Source organism: Podarcis muralis, chromosome 3, assembly GCF_964188315.1.
Source record: "Podarcis muralis chromosome 3, rPodMur119.hap1.1, whole genome shotgun sequence".
Classification (NCBI taxonomy): Eukaryota; Metazoa; Chordata; class Lepidosauria; order Squamata; family Lacertidae; genus Podarcis; species Podarcis muralis.
This window is the reverse complement of record NC_135657.1, coordinates 30,879,398-30,898,627: the sequence shown is the minus strand read 5'-3', so window position 1 is coordinate 30,898,627 and position 19,230 is coordinate 30,879,398. Positions and strand designations below refer to the sequence as shown.

At 43.8% G+C, this 19,230-nt stretch overlaps 1 protein-coding gene and 1 long non-coding RNA gene across 3 annotated transcripts; one reads left to right on the top strand and one right to left on the bottom strand.

Annotated features, from left to right (window-relative positions):
• Positions 1-5,671: 5,671 nt before the first annotated feature.
• LOC114594627 (sphingolipid delta(4)-desaturase DES1-like) lies at positions 5,672-12,500 on the bottom strand. Its single transcript, XM_028724550.2, has 3 exons — positions 12,286-12,500; positions 8,427-9,169; positions 5,672-7,061 (listed from the first exon to the last, which is right to left on the bottom strand). Exons 1-3 carry the CDS (start codon positions 12,365-12,367, stop codon positions 6,915-6,917), a joined length of 972 nt encoding a protein of 323 aa, XP_028580383.2. The 5' UTR covers positions 12,368-12,500; the 3' UTR covers positions 5,672-6,914.
• A 165-nt stretch (positions 12,501-12,665) lies between these two features.
• On the top strand, positions 12,666-15,009 carry LOC114594629 (uncharacterized). 2 transcript variants are annotated; one of them, XR_003706035.2, is made up of 3 exons: positions 12,666-12,840; positions 13,931-13,998; positions 14,466-15,009. It is a non-coding gene; the product is annotated as an uncharacterized LOC114594629 (long non-coding RNA). The 2 variants fall into 2 exon arrangements; XR_003706036.2 differs by having other exon boundaries at positions 12,666-13,322.
• The last annotated feature ends 4,221 nt before the right edge of the window (positions 15,010-19,230 follow it).

The window sequence follows — 19,230 nt, the reverse complement described above, 5'->3', positions numbered from 1 at the left end:
GTGTTAAATTACGTTAGCAGTATTCACAATTAAAAAAAACAAAAACTATTAGGAATTTCAACATAACATTTTATCAAAAATACATCATCCTCATTTCCCTCCCCAAAAAAGGAAAAAACCACCCCAGACTTCCCTCAGCTCCTCTCTCTGGTTTCTCAGCACATGTTATTTTCTGCATATTATAAAGTTGTAAAAATCCTTAATTTATCAATATGTTACCAATAAAAAAATTGTTTATTCAAAACCTGCCAAGGAGTCCAGTTCATTTTGTTGTTTCTTTAAGTACTTTGTAAAAGGTTTCCATACTTCTTTAAAATCACAGTTGTCCTTATCACTTACTTTGTGTGTCAATTTCGCCAATTCCACGTACTCCATCAGTTTCTCTTGCCACAATTCTTTAGTCAGGATTTCCTCATTCTTCCATCCTTGTGCTATTAAGACTCTTGCCATTGTCGCATACATAAATATATTTTTGAATTTCCTTGGCAGGTCTTTTCCTACAATCCCTAACAAAAATGCTTCAGGTTTTTTTACAAATGTTAATTGGAACATTTTCTTCAGCTCGTTGTATATCATTTCCCCCCCAAAATTAATCTTACTACAGTCCCACCACATAGGGTAGAAAGTCCCTTCTTTTTCCTTGCATTTCCAGCATATATTTGAAGCAGTTTTATACATCCTTCCTATCTGCACTGGTGTTATATACCATCTATACATCATTTTCATGTAATTTTCTTTCACCAAAGAACAATCTGTAAATTTTAAATCGGTTTTCCACAACCTTTCCCAGTCTTCCAACATAATATTATGACCTATATCTTGTGCCCAGCAGTATTCACAATTATTATGCCATACCATGAATTGTTATTAACATGATACTGTACAAATTGTAATTAGTAATATTATTTTTTAACGGTGACGTAGGGTTGAAGAAGCACACAGAGAGGGTGCTGGTTCAAAAAGAAAAGTGGGAGCACATGACTAGAGGCCTGGCTGAGTTTTAGAGGAAAGTGACCCTTGCTTTTACTTCTTCCCTGCCTCAGTTTTCATACTTCCAAAAGTCTTCGCCACACTTAAGAACTGCTCCTCACATTTCCTTTTGCATAGCTGTCTCATTTTTGCTGCTTCAGCACTACTCAAGTTGCATGCACAAAAAAGTAAACATTTCCTACAAGAGACACAAAACTTTTGATTCCTGAATATGCTAAAGGTATCCAATATTAGAAGTGCTGGGGAAGGCAGCAGTATTTTTTATTTTTATTTTATTCACAGGTTTTTATGAGTATGGGCTTGGGACCTTCTCTTGTCATGTGGCTTTGAAGATGAGCTCTGAAGGAAGTGTGTCCTTGGGACTGACTTATCTTGCAACTGCAGCATTGAGTTATCAGACACCTTGAATCAGCGCAATTCATCTAGCCCAATTCTGTACATGCTTACTTGCACATAAGTTCCACTGAAAGCAGAGGGGATTCCAAGTAAGGTAAAGGTAAAGGTACCCCTGCCCGTACGGGCCAGTCTTGACAGACTCTAGGGTTGTGCGCCCATCTCACTCAAGAGGCCGGGGGCCAGCGCTGTCCAGAGACACTTCCGGGTCACGTGGCCAGCATGACATTGCTGCTCTGGCGAGCCAGAGCTGCACACGAAAACGCCATTTACCTTCCCGCTAGTAAGCGGTCCCTATTTATCTACTTGCATCCGGGAGTGCTTGCGAACTGCTAGGTTGGCAGGCGCTGGGACCGAACAACGGGAGCGCACCCCGCCGCGGGGATTCGAACCGCCGACCTTTCGATCGGCAAGCCCTAGGCGCTGAGGCTTTTACCCACAGCGCCACCCGCGTCCCTAGGGGATTCCAAGTAAGCGTGCACAAAATCAGAGCCCCTGGTCAGTGAACTTTGTGAGGATTTTCGAAGAATATATTCCTATATTGCAACAAAGCAGATTGATATAGAGTACAGTGGTACCTTGGGTTAAGAACTTAATTCGTTCAGGAGGTCTGTTCTTAACCTGAAACTGTTCTTAACCTGAAGCACCACTTTAGCTAATGGGGCCTCCTAATGTTCTTAACCCGAGGTACTATTTCTGGGTTAGTGGAGTCTGTAACCTGAAGCGTATGCAACCTGAAGCGTATGTAACCCGAGGTACCACTGTACAGGAATGCACTTGCTATCCTTTTTCCTGTGCCAGAGGTGCTGGGGCAGCATGAAGATGGGTACCATATTAAGGGAAGGACACAGAAAGGGCTGCATTTAGGGTATGAGCAGAGGTGGATTTAGTAGGCAGAGAGCCTGGGGGCAGGGTTAGCCATAGTATTTTCTCTACTGTCCTAATACCTCTCTCACCATTCAACTTGACTATGCCTATTCTTCTCTTGACCTCCCCTGCCCGCCGCCACACCACATTCCTCTATTTACTTTTTCCAAGTTCTGCCAATTCTTCATGGCCTTTCTAAATTCTATTGAAATATAAGCCCATTAGCTGTTCCATACATCTTTCATTTTCACTAACTGCAGATGTAAGCATAAAGCTTTGGATTGAGAGTAAAAGCCCATGACTAGGCTTCCATATGCATTAGGCATTTACTTTTCTACCTCAACATAACTTGTATTACTCATACCTTGCTGGTAAAGCTTGGCTCTGTTGCCTGTGTAAAATGCATTCAGTAAAAAAGAGGCAGTAATAGATCACAAGTGTGACCTGCATCAAAATTCTGCAGTGTATACTCATAGCTAGCTCATCAACCATGTCTTCTCCCAGGATACTAAAAACAAGTACTGTATTAGGGAAACGTCTGGCTCATGGGCATAATCACACCTGCCAGGACTCCCCATTTAACATCTCTCCATTTGCAGGAGAAAAAACAGTATGGAAGCAGCTGGAGGGACTGCCTCATGATTTCAATTTTCTCTATACCCCTTGGCACAGGGACATTCCCAGGGGAACTGAAGGAAGCAGTGGTGTGCCCACTCTTAAAGAAAACTTCACTAGATCCTTTAGACCTATCCAATTACCACCCAGTTTCAAATCTTCCATATCTGGGTAAGGCGATTGGGAGAGCGGTTGCTGAACAGCTTGGTAGGTTTCTGGAGGAAACATCGGCATTAGATCCATTTCAGTCTGGTTTCCGTTCTGGTTTTGGGACGGAGACGGCTCTGGTTGCCCTAACAGATGATCTCCGTAGACAACTGGATCGAGGCGGGTCAGGACTGCTGATCCTTTTAGATTTGTCAGCAGCCTTTGACATGGTCGATCATGATCTTCTGGACCACCGCCTCGCCAATGTGGGGATACAGGGCATAGCCCGTAAATGGCTGTGCTCTTTTATCTCTGGTCGGGGACAGAGGGTGGCACTAGGGAGGGAGATGTCGTAGCGCCACTCCTTGGTGTGTGGAGTGCCGCAGAGCGCAATCCTCTCCCCAATGCTTTTTAACATCTTTATGCGCCCCCTTGCCCAGATTATCCGGAGCTTTGGGCTGGGCTGTCACCAATATGCTGATGACACTCAGCTCTATCTGCTGATGGATGGCCACACCGACTCACCCCCGGACACACTGACCAGATGGTTGGAAGCTGTGGCTAGATGGTTTCGTGGGAGCCGATTGAAACTAAATCCTTCGAAGACGGAGGTCCTATGGCTGGGTCGGGATGGCATGGGGATGAGGGACCAGCTCCCTTCTCTTGTGGGGGCCCAATTAGTGCCATTGCCTTTCATTAAGAGTTTGGGTGTAATCCTTGACGCCTCCCTTTCCATGGAGGCGCAGGTTACAGCAACAGCTAAGGCGACATTTTTCCACCTTTGCTGCATCAAGCAGTTCGCTCCTTACCTTTCCCACACCGACCTGGCCACAGTGATCCATGCGATGGTCACCTCCAGGCTTGACTACTGTAATTCACTCTACGCAGGGCTGCCCTTGAAGCTGTCCCAGAAACTCCAGTGGCTGCAGAATGCTGCAGCGAGGCTCCTCACGGGGTTTCTGCCGTGGGAGCATATTCACCCAGTGCTTTTCAAACTGCACTGGCTCCCGGTAGAGTACAGGGTCAGATTTAAGGTGCTGGTTTTGACTTTTAAAGCCCTTCATGGCCTAGGACCCTCGTACCTACGGGACTGCCTCTCCTGGTATGCCCCACGGAGAGCCTCAAGGTCCATAAATAGCAACACCCTAGTGGTCCCGAGCCCTAAGGAAGTTAGATTAGCTTCAACCAGAGCCAGGGCCTTTTCAACACTGGCTCCGGCCTGGTGGAATGCTCTGCCTCATGAGACCAGGGCCCTGCAGGATCTGATTTCTGCAGGGCCTGTAAGACAGAGTTGTTCAGCCTGGCCTTTGGCTTGGAGCCAGTCCGATTCCCTTCCCCTTTCTTTTTTCTTTTTCCTTTCTCCTCCTGTGATGAGGCTGCATTTTAATGTTTCAATATTTTAATGTTTTTAAGTTGTATTCATTCAACTTGTTTTTATTATTGCTTGTTAGCTGCCCTGAGCCCGGCCTTGGCTGGGGAGGGCGGGGTATAAATAAAAATTATATTATTATTATTATTAATTATTATACTAACTCATAGAGCATGGGATTAATCTGAACAAGATTAACCTGTATTCTTAATGCAGGGTGGCAAATATGATGTAACAGGCATTGCTGAAACTTGGTGGGATGAGACTCATGGGGAAGACCCAAGCAAATTGTTTCAAGTCCAACAACTTTATATAGTAAACCGCTCTGTGGATGGGTAATATTGTTGTTATTATTATTAACTAATTAAATTTATATAACAACAGCAACTGACTGGTCAGGTTGACTTTTGATACCTGGAAAGGTCCTAGAACAGATAATTAAGCAGTTGGTCTGTGGGCACTTAGAAAAGGATGTTGTGGTTACTAAGAGCCAGCATGCGTTTCTGTAAAACAAGTCACATGTGCAGATTGTATCGAGGCATAGTTGAAATTCAGTTTCTGCTTGAAATACATCACGAGCTCCAACTTCCTCTTTAATCCAGACGACTTTCAACTGCTGCTGCAGATGAGGAACGGCCAGTTGCAACTGCAGCTTGTAGTACAATCTGGAAGGTACAGCATTATGTTTTTCTGGTAGGCTACAAGAGTAGGCGCTTGATGAAGTTGATAGTTGGGGAAACAAGAGTCCCATTAGATCAGTGGGTTGACATCTGTTAACTGCTTTAGATTTCCATTGTACATTATGACTGAAACAACTGCTCCACAATTGACTCCTGGGAAGCAGTGTAGTTCTCACATTAACAGCAGAAGAGGTAGTAACCTAGTTTAGACTGCACCTCTTTAGACTCCAGATGAGGATTCATATTATTCCAACAAAAGCAAGAGTAACATTCTGGCCTGGATCTCTCTCTGCCATTCTAGTTTTCTATGTGTAGGAATCTGGGGACTGGGGGAGCAGCGAGGAACTCGTTTGCAGTCTGAAGCGCAAATGAGCCACAGGTTTACTGGCTTGCTTCCTTTTTCTGGCAAATGTGCCAAACTAAAGAGAAATAGTGACAACTAAAGGGAAAATAGCTGTTTCCTCTGTGGGGATAATTTTGAAGAAGCTTGCATGTTTGGTTTAAAAAATTGCACGTTCCTTACCTTGCAGGTTTTACAAGTATGACTAAAACAAAGGGAGGCTAGGTAATTTTGGATGAAATAGCTGAAGCAAGACTCAAGACAAGCCCCCGCAAAATCTGTACTTTAATCCACCAGTAATGAATTACCTTGACAATGAAAAGATCCTCACTGCAGTGCACCAAGTTTATTGCTGCATGCAAGGATCTGTAGGTGTAAGGCATTAATTAAGTTGCATAAATGTGCTGCCTATATCATTGACACAGCTTTAAAAACATTGCATAATCATGAGAAAATCCTCTGCTTCCCAGAGATAAGGAAGCAGATAGAATTTGCTTTCCTCAAGAACATTCCACACATTTGTTAAACTTCACTAATATCATCTTTATTCAAGTGCCCAAGAGTTTGGTTTTTTAAAAAAAAAACAGCTTTCATATACTCCTTTATAGGAGGTACTTGCATTCTCACAGTCAATGTTTTATACCTTTTATAAACTTGCTACCTGCTGTCAACAACCGACACTCCAGCTCTTGCTAAGAGAGCACAAGATGGTTACCACGACACACGTAGGCTCTACTATTCTGTTTCTAAACTTCAGGAGATCTAGTCTGTTTGCAAAGAAGCATCAGTTTGAAGGCAGGGCATAGCACTTTTGTACAGATGCAGAAAAGAAGGAATGCAGAGCTATACTCAAGGAAATGGGCCTGCTGCAGGAAATCATAATTTAGCTTAATGAAATGTAGAGCATAGGCAGTCAAAAGTTGGTATTCATATACTTGTCTATTTTGAAGTTATATGAACACTAGCATGATTTAATGGATATATATTTTATAGCAGCAATTGCAAATCCATCAGTTAGGTTAGCACTTGGATTGGCCAAGACATACCTCAATTTAGAAGGAGTTGCAGCCATTTTTTCCAGCATCTACACTAACTAAAAGAATTCTGCAATTTAATTTGGAAATTAATGTTTTGTCAGCAAAACATTGAAGAGCCAAAGTTGTGGCAGCAAGTTCAAAATAACCAAGATACACCACTGGTACATTAATGGCCTGAAGAACAATCCAGTGTTCGAGCGAGTAGCAACTGAAACACATTATGTAACATTAATACTAGCATTGTGCATACAGCAAGTTATATTTTAAACTTTAATTATACAAAATAAAGCAAATAGCTTGGAATGTTCTATTTCCAGCAATATTTTAATTCAGAGATCTTGTTCTAGATTGTAATCCATATATATTCATAGTCCAGACTAGGTTAAGATACAAAGCAAATACATCCTGATCAAACGAAACCTTTGTACCAGCTTCCATGAGTCTATGTCCTTTGGAGGCGGCAGAGGAATTTTTTTTCACTCCAATTTCACTTCACCTTTTAAATGCCTTTTCATGCGTGAATAAGGGCTGATAGTGTCATCCATCACAAAATCATAAAGCACCTTTACCCAGGAGTTATACTGTGGCAGATGTTCATAGTATTCAGGGGCCATTTTCTTCAGCTGCAATTAAAAAAACCCAGTGTTATTTAGAAAAAAGTTTTGTCAGCTAGACATCAAATAGCCAGTTTTGGAAGCAGTAACCCCATCTCATTTTAACATACCAAGCACATGAGTCTACCCACAGAACTACACTGCCTGATCCCTTATATCTTTGCTTGACCTCTGCAATCTTTGGAGAAGTCCCTGTTGGAGGTCCTTTGTAGCTCAGTTGTACAACTAGTAACTACTGGAAGCAGTGAATTCAGCATGATTGGTGCAAAGCTGTGGAACTCCATCCCAACTGAGATTAGACAGGTAGTCTTTCCTGCTGAACTGCCAGCCCACAACTAAGACTTCCTTGTTCCTTTACGCATTTACTGTAGTATTAGATTTTATGATACCTTGTATTCTTTCATTGTCCCATTTTCTATGGCTTGTTTTTATGTACACCACTTAGGAACATAAATTATATATTAACATAAATTAGAGAAAAACAATATTATGAATTTAAAATAAACATTCTTCAACTTTAAAAGATCTAAAGCAGGGATTGGGAGCCTTCCAGATGTTACTACAACTTCCAGTGGCCTTCCAGATGTTACTACAGTTCCCATCATCCCTAGTCGCTGGTCATGCTTGCAGAGGAAGAATGGAAATTGCAACCTCACAAATGCAGGGGGCCAGCAGTTTTCCACTCTTGGGCCAATCACTTGACAGTGCTTTTTATCCCTAAAGCACAACAAAGACAAACAACTACTGAAAATGACTAATATACCCAAAATAGGAGGGGTTTAAAAAAAACTTTTAAAAAACCTGCACAGACAGAATGCAGCTTTAGTGCGCTGGTCATACATGCAATATCCAACATTCATTCACTGCATAACTTCCTAGTCAGGTAGCAGGTACAAAAAGTATCTTTCCTTTGAAGAGGAGGAGGTTAAACAAACACTAAGGCCGTTTTGTAGAAGTAACAGGTTATGTTTCAAGGTCAGCTTTGAGGCTGTGCAAAGGAGTCAACATTAATAGTCTATCCAGCTGTGTCTGAGCTTTAAGCATTAGAAGCAACGGCCACATTTCTGCAGCTAAACAACCTCCGTAAATGTATTAGTAGCTGAATATATATCTTTGGTCTTAAGTAATATGATATTCTAGTTGACATAAGGTATTGTGTTTAGCCTATTGCTGTGGTTCTAAATACTGGTCTGAAAATATGCTTTGGATCAAGATAAACCACTTTAATCAACATTTACAGCCTTAATATATTTGCCAACCTACATCAGCAAATCACCACACTGTGGTAGAATACCAGCGATCCATTCATTTAAAATGGAGTTGCTTAACTCCAGGAAAGTAACTAGTTGTAAATGGACACTATAATGTACTCACCAGTGGAAGGTTTTTCCCAGGAACATTAGGGAAGTCATGGTGTTCATTATGGTAGCCAACGTTGAATGTAAGTTTATTAAGCGGACCATAGTAGGAATATGTTTCATATCCCTTTAAAAACATGTAATGTTCGGCTATGAAGTGTCCTGAAATAGGGTGCAAGCCTAGCCCAAGCAAAGCTGCTGTTATCAGGTAGACAAGTGATTTTACTCCAAAGATATAGTATACCATAACATCGAAGAGAAACTGAATTGACAAATTCATTATTTCAAGTCGAGAGATTGGTTTGGGATTAATAAAAAGAGGCCGAATAGCATAGAATAGGGGCTGGAGAATAATCCAAAAGAATTTTCGAAAACGGGTACAGAAAAACCATCCTTCAATGGGAAGAGGAATGTCCACATCAACTCCTTCACCGCCAAGATAACGATGGTGATCCATGTGATATCTCTTGAAGGATACAGAGTATGGGATGCCAAGTGCGAGATTGGCAAACATTCCAAGCCATCGATTCCACAGAGGTTTACAATTGCCAAAGGCACTGTTGTGGGCTATCTCATGAATAGCCAGAGTCATGGAATGATCAAGACAACTGCCAAACACATATGACCAAAATATAACCCATTTCCACTCCAAATCTTTAACTAGGTAAAGGGCAACTAGCTGTGCAAGGACCATCAGTGTAGCTATCCAGATCAAATTGTAGTCTGGTTTCATCAAAGTTTTTATTTCCGGATGTTTACCTGTTGGGAGGAAAAGAGAAAGTTTCAATAACTGCTGTCAATAGACAAATACTCTTTGAAGATCATACTACAATTGAGTCTTATAATTGGATTCTATGCATGTTAAAAGTTTGAATATATACAGGGTGCTTTAGTACAACTCTGCAGTCTACTGTAAAAACCACATGAATGAAGTACAGGCACAACAGCATCACTGCCATAATGGTTCAGGCCCAGTTTGGGATGGAATCAGCCTTAGTTGCCCTGACAGAGGTCCATATTTGGGAGATAGACAAGGGGACTGCAACCCTGTTGATCTCTCAGTGGCTTTTGATACAATCGACCATGTTGTACTCTGGGATCATCTTCATGAGCTGGGGCACAATTCCACATTGGTTCCACTCATTACAGAGCAGGATTCAGAGAATGGCATTAGGAGATTATATGTGTGTCCACCACAAGCAGTTGTGTCACAGGACAGTATTTTGTCCTCAATACTATTTAGTAGCTACATGAAGTTATTGGGAGTGGTCTTTATGAGTATATTGAAGACATCAGTTGCTGTGGCAGAAGTCAGGTCAACAACTCCCACTAGCATAGGAAGGCTTTTCTCTCGTCCCTCCAAACTGCTTGGGGAGAGGGATTCAGGAGAGCCCACAGAACAACACACACAGGGGGAGGAGTAGGGAGATTGTTTCATCATGCAAGCAAAAAAGAGGTTTACACTAACAAGAGCAATCTCCTCAGCATCAACTTAAATTCCACACTCTAGGTGGCACTCAAACTAAGTTTCCTGAATAGTAGACCCATTGAAGTTGATGGACCTAGCTTAGTTGTGTTCATTAATTTTGATAGGTCCATTGTGGGTAAAATGTAGTTGAAGCCACCCTCTGTGTCTAACAAAAAGTCTTCAGTGATACAAGCAACCCAGAAGCTCTCCATTCTGCACAAGAAAAAAATATTGATTCTGTAGAAGACGAATTCACATAGTAGAACTGGATGGTCCGAAGTGGCTTTTATGGCAGCCCTCAGCAACATTTTACTCTCTTCCTCCCCACTTTCCCAAAACAAGGTAAGCAAGGTGCAGGGCTTTGGGAAGGAGACATAAGGGTTCTTGCAGGGTCCTTGAGCCCTCCTGTTCCACCTCCTTCCCAAAGCCTAGTTAGCACTTTTTAGCCTTTTGGGAAAAGGTGAGAGGGCTCTAGGACACTGCCAGAGCCTTGTGCCTCCTTCCCAAAGCCCAGTGCATCCCTTAGCCAGCTTTGGGAAGGCGGTGTGCGGACACCCCTGCATAGGACAAGGCAGTGTGCGGCCCACTGGTTCCATGTCAAAGTACTCCTACTTGGTATGAAAAATTGGACTGCCCTGCAACTAAAATAAGCTGGTTTATATTTGCATACACAGTTGCATAATAGGTCTGTACACCAGGAGTCTGATTTTCTTTTCGAGACAAAGGAAATAGAAAGAGACATGTGTACTTGTGAATGGCATTTTTAGTGTATAATTTGATCGTTGTCTCCTACTGATGCTTCTCAGGAACCAAAAGGGCTAGAAGCATGCTGTTTAACTAATAATGCTCAGGGCCACCCCACTCTCCTAGCTTCTCGTTTGCTAACCAAGAGTATCAAACACCTTAGCATGTGAATGAAATCTCTATGATCAACCTAAAACCTGAGCTTCCAAATACAGCGACAGGGTCTCCCACACTTTTCCTCCATCAAGAAACTGAGATGGTTGAGCAACTTCACTCACTTGGCTAAATCCAGCTACAGAATGCCAATGGCAAAAGTAAAGTGACCCCTCTTGCAACCTGTTGGTAGACCATTTTAAATTGTGCCTGCAAACTAGACTACAGCCATCTATGTCTTCATAGAGAGACAGCCTACTGAAAAGCTAGTAGCTGATCAAGGAATTAAACCCACATTCTATTATACAGTAAAAGCAGACGTTGTCCTTTCCACGCCCTTCAGCGTGGGAGTATATTTTAGTCATTTTGTCCAGGGTACACTTTGAGCACATCACTGAGGGCAGCACTAACAGCAAGGTATGAAGAACAACTTCTCCCTTTCTTTTATCTTCTCTCACAACCCACAGAATGTTTGGACATTCCAAGTTACTACCACATTTGCCATGGCGATATCTAGGTCTAGTAGGCCTACCCAGTCCTACACATCAAAGTCCACCTTAGAATGTTCCCTGGAAACAGGAAACAGATGAGAGCTCCAAAAGTAAGAATCAAAGATGGGGAGCCGGAGAGTGTCCTCCGCAGACAGGAAATTTGAAAACCACCATCATCAGCATTTATTCCGATTTATATACAGTGGTACCTCGGGTTAAGTACTTAATTCATTCCGGAGGTCCGTTCTTAACCTGAAGCACCACTTTAGCTAACGGGGCCTCCTGCTGCTGCTACATGATTTCTGTTCCCATCCTGAAGCAAAGTTCTTAACCCGAGGTACTATTTCTGGGTTAGCGGAGTCTGTAACCTGAAGCGTATGTAACCCGAAGTACCACTGTACCTCTTTTTATCTAAAGATCCCATCAGACTTCATGTTGGCAAAAGCCCATTTCAAAGCCTGTTTGGCTGCCACCAAGCACCAGCTGGGCATGGCGAAGTCCTCAGTTAACCAAGGTCGCTTTGAACCACCTCCCCGCATATTATGCGCAGGCAGATTTCGAAACTGAAAAGAGAAAAAGCGGCGTGCGGGGGGACAAGGGGAAAGGAAAGCAGCAACGTGCTGTAGCGGGTGGCCGGCCCCAGGCCTTCGGATGTGACGCACTGCGTCTCTCCAGATGTTGGCAGCTCGCTCCCCTCCAACCCTGGGAACTCCTCTCCCCATCACCCAAGACCCAAAGGAGGGAGCGCCGTCGGCCGGGTGGGGAATTCCGCTGAGAAAGCCAAAGTCGGGGCTTCCTCCTCCGAAGACAAGAGGCGTCGGTGTGGGGCGCCAAGGGCGGAGGCCGGGAGGCAGACCGGGAGGCGTCTGCCCGCCACGCCCGGCCTCCTCGGGAGCCAAGGAGCGGGCAGAAGGAGGACTCGAGCGCCTTCGCCCAAAAAAGCCATCGCAGGGAAACGGGGGAGGGAGAGGAAGACGAGACCAAAAGGGGAGCGGCAGGCGGCGAAAGTGCGCACTTACTTAGGATCTCCTTGCGCCGGTCCGCGTGCGGCTGGTCCGTATAAACCCACTCGAAATCCTCCCGAGCCACGGTGTTCCCCATGGCTCTTCCGCGGACCCAGCCCCGTCGCCTCTCCTCGGCCTGCTACGTCCGACCCCTCCAGACGCCTCTGCCAGCAATCCGCTGCTCGGCAAGGGCTGCTGCTGCTGCTGCTTCTCATCTAGAAGAGGAGGAGGAGGAGGAGGAGGAGGAGGAGGAGGAGGAGGAGGAGGAGGAGCTCCCGCCCCTCCCGCCGGTACCAGGTCCCCCCTTAGCACAAGCTCATTGGCTGCCATGAGCGGCGACGTCACGGAAGCAGATTAGCAGCCGCGTCTGGAGGAGGAGGCGGGGTGCGGGGGGGTGGAGTTAGAATTGAGGTTTTCGAATATGGGCTTTGCCCTCTTTCTTTGTGCGCGTTTCTCTCTCCCCGCTCAAACGCCGTGGCGGCTCCGTTCAAGGGAAGCACCTTTATGTTAACCACGCTAGCCTTGATTATAATAATGACACAACACCGTGAATTGCCGCTGACATTTATTGTAATTTATACTTGCGTCACGGTAATAGTACCTTATTAACTTGGTGAAGTGAAGTAGGGCTGAGGGAGCAAGTGAGGCGGGGGAGAAAGGCTGCTGTTTCAGTCAGGAAATTCGGTTAGTTCCCTGAAGGTTGGGAGCGAGAGACAAGAGGAGGAACGGCTGAGTTTCAGAAGACAGGCAGCCACGTCTGCTTTGTCCTCTTTCCTGCCTCCGTTTCCAAACTCTTTCACCACCAGAAAACAACTCCGCACTTTTGAGAACTGCTCCTCAACATTTCTCTCGGCGTCTGCAATGGCGCCCCTAAGGGTTTCGCGCTGCTAAGCCACAGGTTCAGCTTGGGACCTTCTCTTGCCCTATATGGCTTCGAAAGTCAGCCCCGAAGGGAAACTCCCCCGGGGAAGGACTTCTTGTCTCGCAGTAGCAGAAGCCGCTGCTGGGTGCACTTAATCTCTATCTCAATTCTGGGCATGCCTACCTTACAAGTAAGTGTGCACCATTTTTCAGTATTTAGGGGTCCAAATCGCCAAGAAACTTAACGAACTTGTTGTTTTTTTATCTTGTATTTTTATCTCGTGAAATACCCCTGGGATCTGCAGAAGAGCAGTATACAAATTTAATTACATACACACACACACACACGTGCGGTAAAGAATCAAAAAGTTTGATTTTTGATTATGTAACCCGATGTGAAAGGCAGAACCTGGGTATTGTGGATAGGCTGATTGATTGTCAAACAGAATAATGACTATGGGAGATTTGAGAAACCAGTTAGAACCTATAACAGGGGTCAGCAGCCTTTTTCAGCCCTGGGCCAGTCCACTGTCCCTCAGACCATGTGGTGGGCCGGACTATATTTTGGAAAAAAAAATGAACAAATTCCTATGCCCCACAAATAATCCAGAGATGCATTTTAAATAAAAGGACACGTTCTACTCATGTAAAAACACACTGATTCCTGGACCATCCGCGGGCCGGATTTAGAAGGTGATTGGGCCGCATCCGGCCCCCGGGCCTTAGGTTGCCTACCCCTGACCTATAACGTGCACTTGGATACTGCAGGCTCAACTTTAATATTTTCTTTTATCCCCAGCGCTCTTAGAGGCTGCTGCACATCAACTTACAGCATTTGAAAAGGAGATCGTGAGTTACTCAGGAGTGGTAAGAGGGCTGGTTTCTAACATTTATAGGTGGCTCTTTGAATCTGATAAGGAGTAAAATGATTTGCTACATATACTGTGGGGGAAAGAGCTAGTTAGACAAATAGAATAAATGACTGGAATGCTTTGTGGTTAAAGCCACCATATAAAACAACATCTGCTGCTGCAAGGGAGCTGTAGGTGAAAATACTGCATAATTTGTACTCGACACCAAGGAAGGTAAAGGTAAAGGGACCCCTGACAGTTAAGTCCAGTCGCGAATGACTCTGGGGTTGCGCCGCTCATCTCGCTTAACATGCAGAGGGGGCCAGCATTTGTCCACTTCCACAGACAGTTTTTCCGGGTCATGTGGCCAGCATGACTAAGCCGCTTCTGGTGAAGCCAGAGCAGCGCACAGAAACACCGTTTACCTTCCCGCTGGAGCGGTACCTATTTATCTACTTGCTCTACGTGCTTTCGAACTGCTAGGTTGGCAGGAGCTGGGACGAACAACAGGAGCTTACCCCGCCACGGGACCTCGAACCACCGACCTTCCAAGCGGCAAGTCCAAGCGGCACAGTGGTTTAAACCACAGCACCACCCGCGTCCCATTAGATAAACCCTAATGCGTTGGAGAGGTTGTGGTATGGTTGGTACATACTTCCATATGTGATAGATTGTCCCCAGGTACGAGTGTTTTGGGAGTTGTTATGCCAAGAGATTTGTGCGATTACTGGTCAATGGATACATCCATCTCCAGCATTCATGATGTTCAATATGTTTGTGGATAGAAATTTAGATCGTAATCATAAAGAATTGTTGAGTCATTTACTCTTGACTGCAGAAGCAGTTGTAGCTCAGAATTGGAAGACACATCGCAATGTAAATATTGACCAGTGGTGCAGCCTGTTATGTTATGTTAACTTACCTTTTCACATCTGTTTTGTTTTGCTTTATCTTTAATTTGTATTTTCAAAAGCTTTATCCCACTTGTAAATGTCTAAAAGAAAAATAAAGGCATATCTCACATGAACACTCCCATCTTACACATATTTTCTTGGAAGTTCTATTGAGTCTGTTGAAATTTTAAATTCTCTTCTGTACTCCAGTTTTATTTATCCCTGACAGACAGAAGTAAGCCCACTGAAAATTGCTTAGAGAAATAGGTGATAATTAAGAAAAAGCAGTGTGATTCTTTTAAGTAATACAGTGGTCCCGCAATGGAGGGGGGCAGAGGAATGGAAGGAGCTACTTGTCTGTGGATGCATTTGCCCTCCTTCATACACAATTTTTCTACAGGAACTTTTCAAGGTGTAGGAACCTTGAACATGCTTGCATCTGGTTACATAAGCAGGGCTGGCCAAAACAACTGAGGCCCCCAATCAGCTCTACCACACAATCTGAAAGTTTCACTTCATCAGTCTTGGTGTCATTACAATGGGCCCTGCATAGCCTCATGGATTGCATGCTGCTTCTTTAGTGCGCCTAAAAACATTGCTACTCCAAGCCACTGTTTGGTTTGTTTGTACAGTCAAACCAGTCCCTCTAGGCACAGAGCAATTAACTTGGACTACCTGTTCAAAATGTTAAACGTAGCATGTACCTGTGTTTTGATGGAATTCTGAGACAGCATTCATTGTGCTGTAATGTTCTAGAATGAGGGAGAAACAGTACCGTTTATAAAAGGCTGGTTGTGTGCCTTTCTTGAAGTCGCTTCACACAGAGAGAGATGGCATCTGTAAAGAAAACCAAAAGCACATTGAACGTGCCATGTCACATGTAACAAGCACATGTGTCCACTTATTTACCAGTGCACACAACTGAACACAAGGTGTGTTCTTCACACCTGATGAAGTATATGGAGATTTCCTAGAAGAATGTGGTATCTGCATAGAACAGACTTGCACATCCAGGATGAAACACAGGCCCTGTATATTAGGGTCTCAAAAACCTATTTCGGCTGCATGCCTCGGATAGCAAAACTTGAGGCATTGGCTTGGGCACATCACAAGCTGAGCAGGTCTGGAATCATTGCAATTGATATGCTGTTCATTTCCCCTGAAATAAATATGCCGCACAATCCATCTCTGCTAACGTAAAGCTGTACACATAGGAATCACACCAAACATATAAGGGCTTAACCATTTATAGAAGGCCCCCCTTCTCTCCCCCCTCCTCTTGTCTCCCCCAACTTTATACTGTATACAGTAGTAAAATCTCACATTTAATATATAACTTATCTGCAGAAAGAACTTTATGATCTGAAAATGGAGACAATGTATGTACTTTTTCACCCAAGAAAACCTTTAAAAAACACAATTGGGGGGGGGGTAAAAAAGTCCTGCTTCAAGTTTGGCTCAAATAAACCTATCTTTTTCTAGTTTGTACCAGAATCCTATTAAAAAAATTAAGAGCCCTTACTTAAAATAAGGGGCACTTAATAAGTAACCACTGCATGATATATTGCCCCCACCTCTTATTTCACTTCATCCAATCAAAGTATTGCCTGGAAGAAATCTTACCAGTCCTAAGTAAACAAACTGAGCAAATAACAGTGACAGCTATGCAGGTAGAAAGCAAAGAGGCATGATGACTATCCGCTGCAGAAGCTTTGAGAGGTTGCTGAACAAAGCCTTCAGGGACATGATAGCCCTATCTCACTCACAGGTTGATTGCTCCTTGGTTATCACAAAAAATGTGGGCCTCAGGGAAGGGCTGGAGGAAATGATCCATTAAAAGAGACCTATTCCATGGGGGACACACACGGATATCCACTTGTATATTGTAGGGAGTGGAGGAAGGGCTCCTAGTACCGTGTGAGTCAATTGATCATGGGAGACATAGATATGTGAAATTTCTGCAGACCACATGGCAACTTGCCTGCCTGGTGACAGATGCCGCATGCCAGCCTCATTTGCTTATGACATGAAGCCAAACTATGGCTTAGCACAAATGAACAAACATGGACTTCCAGAAGGAAGCTCACAGCTACTTTGCTCCTCTTTCTGTCCTCCTGCTGCTACACTGCTGTAAGCAAAGCCATGGTTTGGCTTAGTGTTATGTCCAAACGCAAGATCATGGTTTATCTTCCCCAGGTAAAGCATGAGCAACAAGTCATGAACAAACCTTGGCTACAGCTCATGGCTTGTCTGGAACAAAATAAACCATGAGCCCTGGGTTCAGATGCAACACTAAGCAAACTATGGCTAAGCTCACAGCAGCCACGTAAGACTAACACTTGTAAACAATAAAAAATAATAACAGAATATGTAACCTAGAACATGCAAGTTACATTGCAAATGATGAGGGATAGCCATGTATTTCAGATACACAGTCCATTGGAAGGCAAACACAGCTTAGATAAATACATAAACATGTGCAACCATGAAGAAAATATTACCCAGAAACTAAAAAGATTTGCAAAAAAAACCTTCCAACCCTATTTTTGTTGGGGTTTATTCTTAAAATTCCTTTTCCTGTATTCTTTCTCTGCATTTGTTATTCTGTTAATAAGTGAAAATAAGATTACTGTTAACATATTTGTTAATTCAGAGAAGCTACAGTTTCAGAACTATACTTTCTTTGAAGAAAATTAATTCTAACACAGCAGATAGGAAAATTCATAAATTATTTTTCCCAATGAAGTTAGGAAGTAGACAACTAAAATATGTCTTTCTTCTCTGCTGCAGAATATCTATATTCTTATGCTGTTTTCCATTTAACAATCTGCAAAAGAAAAAGTCAGCGCTACAAAACCATTCTTTCCAATTTCCTGTTATTTGAGTTTTCAGGAAATCACTCGTTAAAATAGGCACTGTACTAATGTATTTGTTATTCTAGCAGAACTGATTGCTCTGGATATTATATAGCAGTATTTTTAGGGACCAGGTATCACTGTGATGAATAGAATACACTTTCCTCCAAATATTTAGGAATATTTTGCAGTGAATGCATGCTACACCCTGTTAAATGTACACCTATGGAATAGTATCTTTAATAATTGTGTTGATTATTTGCTATGCGACAGCTCTGGAGAATTCCTTTGTGAAAATATTTAACAGCTTATATACCACCGTCCAGAACTCTAGTTCTCTTAGAGGTCAGTTTTCCCCAGCAGAGTATGTTTCAGTGGTGCACTGTTCCATCCGCCTGGTCATTGAATTAGGGATAAGGAAGGGTTGGAAATGAGGCTTAGTACTGGAATTTATCTTAGTGATTAATGCATAGGTGAATAGATATGTGCCATTTTAAATATAGTTTGGTTTTCCAATGGTTTTAAAAGTGTGTATGTAGGTACATTCAATTTTGAAATGCTTTTCTTCTTTCCATACTGCATTAATTACGTTCCACAAGTGGCATGTCCCAGACACTGCTCTTAGGATCAATTGTAGGAACATAGGAAGGTGCCTTATACAGAGTTAGACCACTCATCCACCTAACTCAGTATTGTCTTCAGCCTTTCAGACATGAGTTTCTCTCAGCTCTACCTAGAGATGGTGTGAATTGAACTTGAGGGATGCTGCATACAGAGCATGTGCTCTACCACTGAGTTGAGAACCTTCCCATATTGTATTTTTTTAAAAAAAAGTTTAAAAGCCCAGTGATGTTTAGGATCAATATGAGGTTCAGTGGGTTTTCTGCTAGAGGCTGACCCTGGATACTCATCTGTAAGGCCCTCAGCTACTCAACTGAGCCCAAACTTCCCTCAACATACCGTATTTTTCACCCTATAGGATGCACTTTCCCCCCTCCAAAAATGAAGGGGAAATGTGTGTGCGTCCTATGGGGCGAATGCAGGCTTTCGCTGAAGCCTGGAGAGCGAGAGGGGTCGGTGCGCACCGACCTCTCTCACTCTCCAGGCTTCAGGAAGCTCTCTGCAAGCTGTGGGAGAGCTGCACGACTTGGCGCAGCCCTCCCACGGCTTGCAGAGAGCTGCCTGCACCCAGAAGCCTGGGGCGCGCTGAGCTCAGCACCCCCAGGCTTCGGGCTTTGCACAGCTCTCTGCAAGCCGCGCAGCTCTCCCACGGCTTGTGGAGAGCTGCCTGATCTGGGGGCTGGGGTCGGGGGAAGCTCGGGCTGGGGGGGGGGAAATAATTTTTTTTCTTTATTTCCCCCCCAAAAAAACTAGGTGCGCCCTATGGGCCGAAAAATACGGTACTTTCTGCCGCCACCTATTGACATATAGAAAGGCCACTATGGGGTTGCGGTGCTCATCTCACTTTCAGGCCGAAGGAGTCGGTGTTTGTCCACAGAC

Excerpts from the sequence above, each read along its gene's own strand:
- LOC114594627 (XM_028724550.2), bottom strand. The coding sequence starts at position 12,367 with ATGGGGAACACCGTGGCTCGGGAGGATTTCGAGTGGGTTTATACGGAC. Across the intron at positions 9,170-12,285 it reads CCGGCGCAAGGAGATCCTAA|GTAAACATCCGGAAATAAAA; the intron begins GTAAGTGCGCAC and ends TCCTCCCAACAG. Across the intron at positions 7,062-8,426 it reads CTGGGAAAAACCTTCCACTG|CTGAAGAAAATGGCCCCTGA; the intron begins GTGAGTACATTA and ends TTTTAATTGCAG.